The 13,512-nt window shown below is 37.9% G+C and overlaps 1 protein-coding gene and 1 pseudogene across 1 annotated transcript; both read left to right on the top strand.

Moving 5' to 3' along the window:
* Window positions 1-313: 313 nt before the first annotated feature.
* Window positions 314-9,047, top strand: LOC107930012 (scarecrow-like protein 28; annotated as a pseudogene).
* Window positions 9,048-11,314: 2,267 nt separating this feature from the next.
* Window positions 11,315-12,588, top strand: LOC107930011 (uncharacterized). Its single transcript, XM_016861564.1, has 3 exons — window positions 11,315-12,008; window positions 12,090-12,254; window positions 12,554-12,588. Exons 1-3 carry the CDS (start codon window positions 11,315-11,317, stop codon window positions 12,586-12,588), a joined length of 894 nt encoding a protein of 297 aa, XP_016717053.1.
* Window positions 12,589-13,512: the final 924 nt, after the last annotated feature.

Here is a 13,512-nt window from a genome sequence, read left to right as displayed (position 1 = left end):
GTATGAAAGACGAAAAAAGGCATATCATTTAATTTTTTTATAAAAAAATATTTTTTAAATTCACCCAATCCACTCCTCTGGAACTACTCACTTAAAGTACTACTCTTAATGACCAAAAAAACACTACCAACTCTTATTACCTAACTTCTCAAATTAGAAAAATACAACTTCACACGTATATATAGTCTAATTTACATGGATATAGATGATCCGATAGAAGATGTACTAAACAGGCCAGTCCCTCCACTTCTTCCAGCATCTAGAATGAACCCATTCTCATTGCTTGATCTGAACTTCCTTAGAATTTTCTTCGATGGTGCTTCCAATTCTACAACTCGTGAAGGATAGCAATGAGCCATCAGGACGTGCTGGTCATGCTCCTACTATTGAGGGTGTCTGTGGAACTGCGCAAGCTCATGGCTCAAATGCCAATGAGGCTGTTATAGTTGATGAAGTAGATGAGGATCTAACTGTAATACCTCGAAAAGTACTACAGTAAAAAAATAAGATAATATCCTTGATATAGCAAAATAAGAAAATAAAGTGATAAAAAAGGTAATATTGAGTTATGTCAGTAGCTCTACCGTAGCTCTGCCGTCAAGTTAGTAGAATGACACCTCTCCTGACCAACGTAATAAAAAGACGTGTGTTTGGTTCAATCAGCGACTTTCAGCTTATAGCTTGAAGTTCAAATTTAAACATTCATACACTTAAAAAAAATTTAAGTTGTGAAATGTATATATATATATGTGTGTGTAATAAGAACACACAGAATATAGATTCAATATCTTGGTTATGGAAGATGGAGCTTTTTAGAGTTTATTTTTTGTTGGACTCTAGTGCAAATATACTTTCATTATTACCTGTGGTTGGAAACTCACACATTTTCAGCACTGGCCTAGCCTCGGGTGATGTATTCCAGTTTTTCAGCTGTCTGTCTCTACTTTCCCAGTCATTCCTTGAGTAGTTATTTTTGGGTCTGTACTCTTTACCGAACAAACGTAAAAATAAAGGTACCTGCCGTTGTCGGCTCCTCCAGACTAAGCGATCGAGTGACCAACAGTGTAATTGCATGCAAGTTCATAGGAACTCCTGTTAAAAAAGATTCCATTTTCAATCTTCTTTCATTTGTTTCTGTATTTTTTTCTTTTCATTTTATTTCCTTTAGGCTTCTTGAAAAATTCATACACTTGCTTAGACTTTATTTTTCCATCTACACGTGCAAAGTTTCACATGATAAAATCCTGTTGGAGCTAAGTGCAACAAATAGCAAGGTTCAACAAAAAGCTTGCCGAGCAAGAATCGAGACTTGCGGCAGAAACAAAGAAGAAAAATGAAATAAATTTTAAGCAAAGCTAAAATAGAGAGTATATGGATGAAATCTTGATTGAATTCATTCATATTTTTTTTAAAATGGCATAAAGCCTATTTATACAAGCTTACAACTTGACAACTTAGTTGGAATACAACTAAGTTTCATCATTACATCCACTTAAAATAAATCACCACCTACTACACTAACAAACTTAGTTGGAATACAACTAAGTTACATCATTACATCCACTTAAAATAAATCACCACCTACTACACTAACAAACTTAGTTGGAATACAACTAAGTTACATCATTACATCCACTTAAAATAAATCACCACCTACTACACTAACAAACTTAGTTGGAATACAACTAAGTTACATCATTACATCCAAATAATAATAATAATAATAATAATAATAATAATAATAATAAAACATGTGATTGCTACATGCTAGCCATTGCTTCAATACTCCTCCTTGGTTTGCATGGAGCAAACACCTAGCTTCCTTCTTAGACATTCGAACCTTGTGACATTAAGGGCTTTAGTCAAAATGTCTGCAAGTTGATCCTCAGAATTACAATGGATCAGCTTCACTTCCTGAGCTTGCTCCATTTCTCGAACAACATGCAACTTGATGCTGAAATGCTTTGTTCTTCCATGGAACACTGGATTTTTAGCAATTGCAACTGAAGATTGGTTGTCACAGAAGATCTCAGTAGCTTCCTTTTGATGCACTTTCAAATCAGCTAAGATTTTCCTTAGCCAAATGGCTTGGTTGACAGCACTTGCAGCTGCCACATATTCTGCTTCAGCAGTAGATTGAGCCACCAGACTTTGCTTCTTCGAGCTCCAGCAAAACATGGCTGAACCAAGGTTGAAAGCATACCCTGAGGTGCTTTTCATGTCATCTATCGAGCCAGCCCAGTCACTATCAGTGTAGCCAACCAGCTTCAGATTTCCTTCCTTGCTGTACTTTAAACCATAGCTCAAAGTGCCTTTGACATATCTAAGCACTCTCTTAGCAGCTTGTAAATGCTTTTTATTGCAACAATGCAAGAACCTTGAGAGCAATCCTACAGCATACATTATGTCTGGTCTAGTGGCAGTTAAATATAACAGACAACCAACTAGACTTCTGTAGGTTGTTTCACAAACCTTCTCAAAATCACCTTGGCTCGATAGTTTTTCTCCAACAGCAACAGGTGTTTTAGTTGCTTTACTGTTTTGCATGGAGAACTTGGTCAGAATCTTTGTGGCAAAGTTTCTCTGACTTAGAAATATCTCATTTTGTGCTTGAGTCACCTCCATTCCAAGGAAATAAGACATTTCCCCTAGATCAGACATTTCAAATACTTCTTGCATCTTGGTCTTGAAATCGACCAGCACTGCTCGATCTCCTCCTGTCACCAGCAGGTCATCAACATATAGGGATACAATGAGCTGTGTTTGTGTCCCTTGCTTCTTGACATACAATGTTGGCTCACTCTTGCTTCGATCGAATCCCAAATTAGTCAAGTAGCCATCGATTCTGCTGTACCAGGCCCTTGGAGCCTGTTTTAAGCCATATAGGGCCTTCTTCAGTTTGTAGACCATATGCTCTCTGCCAGCTATCTCAAACCCTTGTGGTTGTTCAACATAGATCTCTTCATCTAAGAAACCATTCAGAAAGGCTGATTTCACATCGAGTTGATGGATCTTCCACTCGAGCTGTGCTGCTAAGGCAATCAGTAATCTGATGGTGTCTAGCCTGGCCACTGGTGCAAAGGTCTCCAGGTAGTCCAGGCCATACCTCTGACTGAACCCCTTGACAACTAGCCTTGCTTTCAGTTTGTTCAAGGTACCATCAGCATTTTGCTTGGCTTTGTACACCCATTTCACCCCAATTATCTTCCTTTTGACTGGCCTTTCAACTAATTCCCAGGTCTGGTTCTTCTCAATCATGCTAATCTCCTCAGCCATTGCCTGCTTCCACTCTTGCTGAGCTTCAGCCTCTTCAAAATTGCTTGGTTCAGCTATGGCTACATGAGCTCTTTCATAAATCTCAGTCAATGGTCTTGTTCCTCTAACTGGTTCATCATCAATGTCCATTTCAGGAACATTTTGATCTGGCTCAGTTTGATCTGCTGCAAGTCCTTCTGAAACTTCCTCAGGTTCATGTTTTTCCCAGTTCCAACATGACTTTTCATCAAATACCACATCCCTACTGACTGACACTTTCTTTGTTGAAGGATCCAAGATCCTATAGCCCTTCTTAACAGTGCTGTAGCCCACCAAAATACCAGGTCGAGCCCTTTCAGACAATTTGTCCCTTTTGACAGCAGGTACATGAGCATAACAGATGCATCCAAAGACCTTCAGATGAGCCAGTGATGGCTTGAATCCAAACCAGGCTTCGAATGGAGTCTTTTGATTCAAGGCCTTGGTTGGAAGCCTATTTTGAATGTAGTTTGCAGTGTTAACTGCCTCTGCCCATAGTGCTTTAGGCAGATTCTTCTGAATCATCAAGCACCTGGCCATATCCATCAAACTCCTATTCTTCCTTTCACTTACACCATTTTGCTGAGGTGTATATGTGTTGGTAAGTTGATGTTTGATGCCTGCCTTATCACAGAAGGCTTGGAACTGAGCTGAGGTGTACTCAGTCCCATTATCAGACCTTATGGACTTCAGCTTGCAACCTGTTTCAGTCTCAGCAGCAGTCTTGAACTTCCAAAACACTGAGGCCGCCTCTGATTTCTGTTTTAGGAAGTAAAGCCAGCAATATCTTGAAAAATCATCAATGAACAGTATGAAGTACCTGTTTCCACTTAATGACTCAGTCCTCATACGGCCACACACATCAGTGTGCACCAGTTGGAGTTTTTCAGAGGCACTCCAGGCTTGATTCGAGGGAAATGGGAGTCTGGCCTGCTTTCCTAGCTGACACACTTCACACACATCATCATGATCCACTGAGTTGATGAAGTTTTCAGCCAAGTCCTCTCTGACCATTCGAGCCATCGATCTGAAGTTGGCATGTCCCAGTCTTTGATGCCAAAGCTTGGATTCATCTGATGTAACTGTGTAGGCAATGTTTGACTCCCTGGTCCAGTCAACTACAAAGCTCTTATTAGCCATAGGAACTGCCATCAGCTTGGATCCACTTGGATCATTGATTTGGCATTGGTTGTCTTTGAACACAACAGAATAACCTTTCTCCAGCAACTGAGCTATGCTGAGCAGGTTTCTGTCAATTTCAGGCACCAAAAGCACATTTGAAATCACTTTGGCACTTGTGGGGGTGCATATCAGCACATCACCCTTGCCTTCAGCTTGAATAAAATGTCCATTTCCTATCTTGACTTTAGTTCTGCAGCTTCTGTCTAAAGACTTGAAGATTGCAGCATCAGGTGTCATGTGGTTGGTGCATCCACTGTCTAGAAGCCAACCAGATGAGAACTTTTCTTGAGCAGCTGAGCATAACACAGCAAAGACTTGCTCCTCTTGGTCACTATCCTCCTTAGCTACTCGAGCCTCAGCTTTCATCTGTTGAAACTGACTCTGCCTTGATTTGGCCTTGCTCTTGCAGACTCTCTCAACATGACCCTTCTTTTTACAATGCTGACATACAGCATCTGGATTGAACCAGCATTTTTCTTTTGGATGACCAGCCCTTCTGCAGTGCTTGCAAGTCTGACCCTCTTTTCTTGCAACATCAGTCCTTGGCTTGTCTCTCCAGGCCTTCTTGCCTTTGTAGGCAGTGTTTGTTCTTGCCTGAAAGGCACCTTCTTGATGCTCCTCCAGTCTGCTTGCTCTTCTTTGCTCTTGAGCATATAAAGCATTGATCAACTCTGTCAGGGAGATGGTGTACAGGTCCCTTGAGTCCTCGAGAGATGAGATTTTTGCCTCATACCTCTCGGGCAGAGTTGCAATAACCTTCTCCACTATCCTAGCTTCCTTGAGCTGCTCTCCAAGGAGCCTAATGCTGTTAACCACAGCCATAATCCTGTCAGAGTACTGCTTGATAGTTTCTTCTTCCTTCATCTTCAAATTCTCGAAATCTCTCCTTAAGTTCAGCAACTGTTGCTGCCTTGTCCTCTCTGTCCCTTGAAACTCCTCTTGCAACTTGTCCCAGGCTTGTTTTGGTGATTCACAGGCCATAATCCTTGTGAAAATCACATCTGACACTGAGTTCTGGATGCAAGACATGGCTTTGTGCCTCTTGGTCCTCTCATCAGCATGCTGCCTGATTTGAGCTACTGTTGGATTGCCTCTAAGTGGCTCTGGTTCAACATCTGAGTTGACTACCTCCCACAGATCGAAAGCTTGTAGGTAGGTCTTCATTTTAACCACCCATATGTGGTAGCCTTCTCCATTGAAGACTTGAGGTGCAGCTGGTGAAAAGCTTGATGAAGCCATGAATTTGTATAACAGATCCCTTAAGAAATAGGCTCTGATACCAATTGTTGGAGCTAAGTGCAACAAATAGCAAGGTTCAACAAAAAGCTTGCCGAGCAAGAATCGAGACTTGCGGCAGAAACAAAGAAGAAAAATGAAATAAATTTTAAGCAAAGCTAAAATAGAGAGTATATGGATGAAATCTTGATTGAATTCATTCATATTTTTTTTAAAATGGCATAAAGCCTATTTATACAAGCTTACAACTTGACAACTTAGTTGGAATACAACTAAGTTTCATCATTACATCCACTTAAAATAAATCACCACCTACTACACTAACAAACTTAGTTGGAATACAACAAAGTTACATCATTACATCCACTTAAAATAAATCACCACCTACTACACTAACAAACTTAGTTGGAATACAACTAAGTTACATCATTACATCCACTTAAAATAAATCACCACCTACTACACTAACAAACTTAGTTGGAATACAACTAAGTTACATCATTACATCCAAATAATAATAATAATAATAATAATAATAATAATAATAATAATAATAATAATAAAACATGTGATTGCTACATGCTAGCCATTGCTTCAATAAATCCTAAGTGGTTTGCTTCTTTTCTTTTGTTTTGTTCACGGACGTGATAAGTTTTAAGTTGGTTACCGTTAGTCTTTTTCTCTCTCCCACCAACTCTCTCCTTTTCAAGCTCTATATTGCTATCACTAAGGCATAGATTGAGGAGTGAGCACCTGCAGAGTTTCAAGCTTGGCATTTCCAGACTTCAATGAGCACATCGATACTGGACTTGCCAGATGCAGTTTCTTTTGTAAGGACACTTCAAGATCACAGGCCATTAGGCCTGTTGGTCTTTCCGTGGAGAAACCTATTGAATCGAACATCAACAGTTGCTCTATCAAGCAGAACATCCGGCTGCCGTTGTTGACTACCACAACCGCACAAAATCCCTTTCTCTCTAACTTGTTCAGGGACGAAAAAGAAAGGGTGTGTTTTTGTACCCGGTGAAGTGATTTCGACGCCTTTGTAATTATCTAACAATCCATGGATCGAATCAATAATAACAAAGATCACTGGCTTAAGGGAAAAGAATATTGAGACAATCCATTGGTCGGAAAGGGAAGCTTCGGGATCGAGTGCTTCTTCGGAGAGTCATAGTTTGGGGCTTCAGTTAAACGAGCAAGCAACGGAACATGAAGTTTGGTAATGGTTCTGGGAATCCTTACGCGCATGAAGGTGCCGGCTTGGGGCCTTATGAGTAGGAGAACAACCATGGGGAGCATCAGGGGCTTGCGCTTGTGCACTTACTTGCAACTTGTATTGAAGCAGTTGGATCAAAATGTTAGAAGTTCGAGGATTAGAAAACTAGAATTGCTGCTTGGGGCATGCATATCATTGTCGCAAATCTTTCATGATTTAAAAAGTAAATCTTTTAACTAAGTATGAAAACAAGAAACAAGGAAAAACAAACCATAAATGCTCATTACATTTGCCTTCTGAGCACTTGCTTAGATTTACATTCTCAACTTGCTTGTTTATAAATCATTATATATTATTTGACTAATAAAAATTTGCTCATTACATCTCCAGGTATTTCTTTAACAATGTGGGATTTAAGTCAGTCTTTGAAATACATAAAACTTCCAACACAAAGAACACTACTGCCATCAACCATTGTATAGCTCAGTTGGGAGGTCTTGCTTCTCTAAGAGGAATTGCTATAAGCCGCCTCACTACTGGCTCTGACACTTCGAGTCACAAGGCTTTGGCCTCATTTTTCTTATCACAACTCCTAGAGAGCTTGACCAAGTGGATGACGATAATGGTACCGCATTGAGGCTCTTGAATCAAGTGAGTTCAATTCCGAAGTTTGTTCATTTCATATCGAATGAGATATTGTTGAGAGCCTTCGAGGGGAAAGACTGAGTTCACATTATAGGTTTCGACATTAAGCAAGGGCTTCAGTCCAGAGTTTAGCTTCGAGGACTAATCCACCAAGCCATGTTACAGTTACCGGTATGGGAGAATGCAAGCAAGAGCTAAACGAAACAGGGGACATGCTCGTAGGATTTGCTAGAGCACTGAATTATTAGTACAAAACTCCAGTGAGGAAAAATTCCGAACACACGAACGAAATTTGAACAAAAAAAGAAAAAATAGGACAAAGTTCCCGGGCATGTATCAAACTACTATCTTTAAAGTTATATTCGCCCCCACCTATCTTCGGTGAGCAAGAGAGTTTCAAGCAAATTAACCTTGAGGATACAATGAAGCCGATGACTATTTGCGTTTTGCACTGAGCACTGAGTAATGTATAATAAGAAACTCAATTTCTACAAAGGATTCCTACAGTAATACTTTATAAAATAATAATCTAATAATATTATAAAATAGAGGAAGGAAAGAAAGAATTTCAGAATCTATTGGTGTGATTTCCAAATGAAATCTCATTCCTATTTATAGGATATTTCATATCTCTTCATAAAGACATCTTTCAAAATAATAATATCTTTTAAAATGCACATAATTATTCATTTAATATTATAACTATTCAAATAATATTATTTGAATAGTTATAAATTTTTTTCAAAAATCAAATGATATGACTTTTGACCAATGACAAAAGAAATTATCTTTTGATTAATTACACCAATTCATTTATAATTATTGAAACAATATAAATATTTGAAAATGTTCCGAAATTAATTTTCCTTTTGAATTCCATCCAGTTGTAGATAGGTTAGAAGATATAAGGTTGTTGATGCTTCGTGTAAATGAGGAGAGTGTAGCTATGAATTGTATGTTTCAACTGCAAAAGACACTTTATGATCGAGACGGGGGCGCATTGAGGGACTTTTTGGGACTTATTCGTAGCACAAACCCTACAGTAGTCACCATGGCAAAGCAAGAAGCTGAGCATAATGTCCTCAGCTTAGAAGCAAGAGTTATCAATTCATTGAGATACTACTCAGCCACATTCGACTCAATTGATTACAGCCTTCCGTTGCATAGTCCGGTTAGGATCAAAATAGAAGAGATATTTGCAGGGGAAATCAGAAATCTAATTATTTGTGACCGAAGTAACAGGTTTGAAAGGCCTGGGAGTTTTGAGAAGTGGAGGAAGTAGATGGAGCAAGGTGGGTTCAAGTGCATGGGGATTATTGAGACGGGGGACTTCTACAGAGCCAAATGTTGCTGAAAATGTACTCTTGTGAGAATTACAGTAAATTGGTTTAAACAGCCACTTTATTCGGTCTCGGCTTGGACACCAATCGATGTGGCAGGCAGCTCAACCTCATTTTCTAACCCAAGTTAATTGCTTTGCCATACATACCATCTCTTTTGAATTTGATTCCATTCTTTTCATACACAAAGGGTTAGAATTCTTAGTAGGTAGAGAAATCTGGCATTATATTTTTCGTTCTTTTTTGCAGATAAGGTTTGGTTTGTGGTGGTTGAACCCATTTATACAAAAACAGTAGCTTAACATACTGACTCAGTTGTTTTCCAAGGCAGATTAAGTTTTAGAGTCTGTAGTGTTGGAGTTTTATTCTTTGACTCTTTATGTATCATGAAATTCATTATAGCAAGCATATCAGAATCATGAGCAACGTAGTTGGTATCTTTATCATCATCATACATATATATATATAAAGTGATTTTGTTGATTTGAGTTAATGGAATCTTTGCATGAGGAAAATCTGCTGACATTAAAACCCCGAAAATCAATTCATTAATGTCTTAATCAAATGATTCAGTCTTTGATAAACTTGACACCCACTATATCAACTTGTGTGATTTCCTCCATTGTCTTATTTCTCAGCTTCTTCCCCTTTTGGCTATACTATTAGAATAATAGAGACAAACACAACTATCTTTTTGATGTGTTTTTTATTATTATTATCAAAACCTTCAAACCCTATCACATTATCTTTTATTTTTAAGCTACACATGAAAGCCGCTAATATCGTTTTCAATTTATTAATTTCGATGATATTTTCTTACAATTTGGTCCGCTAAAAATTTTCACTTAAAATGTTGTCTTTTCAAATTATTTTTCTTCTTATGATCTATCGAATCATGATTTTCTCAATCCTTGGACATTTGCATGTGATATGTTGTAATTTGTATCAATTTTCCGAAAGAAAATATATATTTGTGTTTATTTTGATTATTAATGTATTAAATATTAATTGAATTCTTATTTTACATATTTTAAGATATTATTAAGGGATTTCTAATATCTTCGAAAGAATGAATATACATATATTGGCAGGTAGAGAGGTATTTCATTACATTACTGATGTAATTAGTCTCATAAGAAAACTCAAATAAGTTCCTTTTTTTATCATCATTGGTTGGTTAAAACATCTTACCAACAACAACAAACACATATACCCTTCATTAATCGGAGAAAACTCAAACGGCGCACCTTTTTACCAAAATCGAGTTCTCAAAATTACAAGATGTGTGTGCAACACGCAACTCCTTTACAACACATACTGTTCATGCCCATGTTCTCAAGCTTTTTACGTTGTTTAAAAATCAGAAAGTCAATATGCCATTGTTTTGCCTCGGGGATTGCCACATTATAACATTTTCCTTGATTAAGGGCAATTGCTATGAGAATGGGCTTCACTAGCCTTGTTTTGCTAACCACAACCTCGCTCACAAGAAGCACCTCGCCAACTATGGTCTTCCCTAACACATGCATGCTCGACATTTGGAGTGCCTTCTACCTACCTTGTCGAAGCTAGGTGTTGAGTCTCCTCCTCGCATGAAGCATGTGTACATCCCACATGAAGCTTCATCGAGTCCACATTAGTCTAATTGCAGTTAGTTTATTGAATCCACTAATCCCATCACCGCGTAACTAATAAGGTTATCACGTTCCCTAAGGGGTCATCCACGATAAAACTAGTATGGGCATATGTCGAGGCCTTAGGGCAAAGGGGACAATTAACCTCACTTATAGATACCCTTTCTTGACCTTAAGAAAGATCTTCTTTAACCTCTTCCCCTTATGCTAGTGTTTGCTCAATTTCTCTCGTAAACTGAACCTTGTTTATCATTTCTTCCCCAACAAATATATTATATTAATATCATGTTGTATTATATTTTAGTTATTTTATGGAATCATATAATTGTAGTATCTAATAGAATGTATCATCGTAGATCAGGGGAATAAAATTGTTAGTCATATAGTTTAATTTAATTTTTAGTTAGTTAGTTAGCAGTTATATTTCTGTTATGTTCTTTCTATTATTTCATTTCTTACTGTATATAACAGTACCTTTTGCATCAAATATACTTGAGCAGTTTTCTTTTACTCTTATTCTATATGGTATCAGATGTAAATTTTTCTATTCTCTTGCATTTTCTTGCTGTTATAATTTTCCTGTACTTTCTTGCTTCCCAAACATTTTGTCTCTTTGATTTTTTTCTTTTCCTACGATGGCACTCCATGATCCTACGCTACCTTCTAGTCCGTATTATCTTCATCCAAATGAAAATCCAACTTTAGTTCTTGTTTCTCTCGTCTTATCAAGCTCGAATTATCATTCTTGGTCTTGAGTAATGACAATGGCGTTTTTATCCAAGAACAAGCTTCAATTTGTTGATGGCACCATCACAGTTCCGCTTCGAATATATCCTCTTTATTCAACCTGGGAACGGTGTAATACTATGGTGCTTTCTTGGTTGCATCATTCCATCTCACCTTCGATCATGAACAGTGTTCTTTGGCTCGATTTTGCTTATGTTGTTTGGCGTTATCTCTGTGAATGTTTTTCTCAAGGAGATGTTTTCTGCATTTTTGATCTCCAAGAAGAGATCAATGCTTTCAAGCAAGATGATCGCTCAGTCACTGATTATTTTACTGAGTTAAAGATACTCTGGGATGAGTTGATGAATTTTCGATCGATTCCCGCTTGTTCTTGTCCAACATCTTGTTCTTGTGGTGTTTTTGCTACTCTTCAGAAATATCATGATAATGATTACGTTATTCGATTTCTTAAAGACCTTCATGATCGCTTTGTTGCTGTTCGCTCTCAAATCATGCTCATTGATCCGTTGCATACGATCAATAAAGCGTTTTCCTTGGTTATTCAACAGGAACGTCACCTTACTACTAGCTCTTCTCAAATGTTTGTTAGTAACACACTGCGCCGACACCCTTCTTCAAAGAAATCTCAGGCAAAATCGTTTCTTGACTCACGGCAGTGCACCTTTTGTGGTAAATCCAGGCACACTGTTGATACCTGCTATGAGAAGCATGGTTATCCACCTGGTTAAAAGTCTTGTGGTCGGGCTTCTCATGCACACATAGTGCTTAATGATGGTGTTGCACAACCTTTAGACTATTCACAGTCTGTTGCTATTTTGCCATCTGATTCTTCTGTTACTTTGACACAAGACCAGTTACAACAGCTGCTTGTATTGCTTCCATCTTCCACCTCTCCCTCCCCACATCATGTTACCAATACTGCCTCTTCCTTACATCAAATGCCTTCTACATCCTCAGGTAACCACTTTTCTTTTCAATCCCACCATTGGATCATAGACACTGGTGCAACTGATCACATTACACACTTCTTATCTTTTTTTACCTCTTTTCATTCAATTAAACCTGTGTATATAAATCTTCCAAATGGCACCAAAGTCTGTGCTCGAATTTCTGGTACAGTCATTTTCAGTAATAGCCTTTACATTACTAATGTTCTTTATGTTCCTCAATTTACTTTCAATATTTTATTTGTAACTAAACTTACTGCTACATTACCTTGTTCATTTACTTTTCACAAAACTCATTGCTCCTTACAGGCCCTTCCCTCTTTGAAGATGATTGGTACAGCTAAAGTTTTTATGGTCTTTATATTTTGGACTCACCAGCTCAAACCCTCTCCATTACCATTCCTATTGCCTTGTCCGCTACCACCACTTCATGTTCCCTTTGGCATCATCGTCTCAGTCACCTTTTCGATTCTAGATTGAAGCTACTTTCCCCTTACATTCCCTTTTTGTCCATGAAAAATAATGCAAATTGTAAAGCATGTCATTTGGCAAAACAAAAGAAAATACCTTTTCCTGTAAGCACTTCTGTTTCCAATAAAATATTTGAACTTGTTCATATTGATATTTGGGGCCCGACTGATGTTGTTTCTATCACTGGTCATCGTTATTTTCTAACTATTGTTGATGATTTCAGTCGTTTTACTTGGATTATTTTATTGAAAGCCAAATCTGAAGTTCGCACTCATATTCAAAAATTTTTCACACTTGTTGAAACCCAATTTTCATCCAAAATTAAAGTCATTCGAACTGATAATGGCTGTGAGTTTGCTATTCCAGCTTTTTATGCTTCCAAAGGCATTATCCATCAAACCTCATATGTTGAAACTCCACAACAAAACGGTCTTGTTAAACGTAAGCACCAACACATTCTTAATGTTTCAAGGGCTCTCTTATTTCATTCTGGTCTACCTAAGCATTTTTGGGGACATGCTGTTCTTCATTATGTTTTTCTTATTAATCGCACCCCAACTCCTCTTTTGGCTAACCTTACTCCGTTCGACAAATTATACCAAACTAAGCCTAATTTTTAGCATCTACGTGTCTTTGGTTGTCTTTGTTTTGCAACCACCCTTACTGTTCATCGTCACAAATTTGATCCTCGAGCACGTGAGTGTGTTTTTCTTGGATTTCCACCACATGTCAAAGGTTATATTCTTTTTGACCTATCAACTCATGCCATTTTTTGTCTCACGAAATATCCACTTTCA

The sequence above is a fragment of the Gossypium hirsutum genome, chromosome D08, assembly GCF_007990345.1.
Source record: "Gossypium hirsutum isolate 1008001.06 chromosome D08, Gossypium_hirsutum_v2.1, whole genome shotgun sequence".
NCBI lineage: Eukaryota > Viridiplantae > Streptophyta > Magnoliopsida > Malvales > Malvaceae > Gossypium > Gossypium hirsutum.
The sequence above is the reverse complement of the archived record's forward strand: the minus strand, read 5'-3'. Positions and strand labels throughout refer to the sequence as shown.

What these genes read in the sequence shown, in the direction of transcription:
- LOC107930011 (XM_016861564.1), top strand. Translation starts at nt 11,315, where the DNA reads ATGGCGTTTTTATCCAAGAACAAGCTTCAATTTGTTGATGGCACCATC. An exon ending in TACCTGCTATGAGAAGCATG is followed by an intron (nt 12,009 to 12,089) that starts GTTATCCACCTG and finishes CACAACCTTTAG; the next exon opens with ACTATTCACAGTCTGTTGCT. An exon ending in AATGCCTTCTACATCCTCAG is followed by an intron (nt 12,255 to 12,553) that starts GTAACCACTTTT and finishes TGCTCCTTACAG; the next exon opens with GCCCTTCCCTCTTTGAAGAT.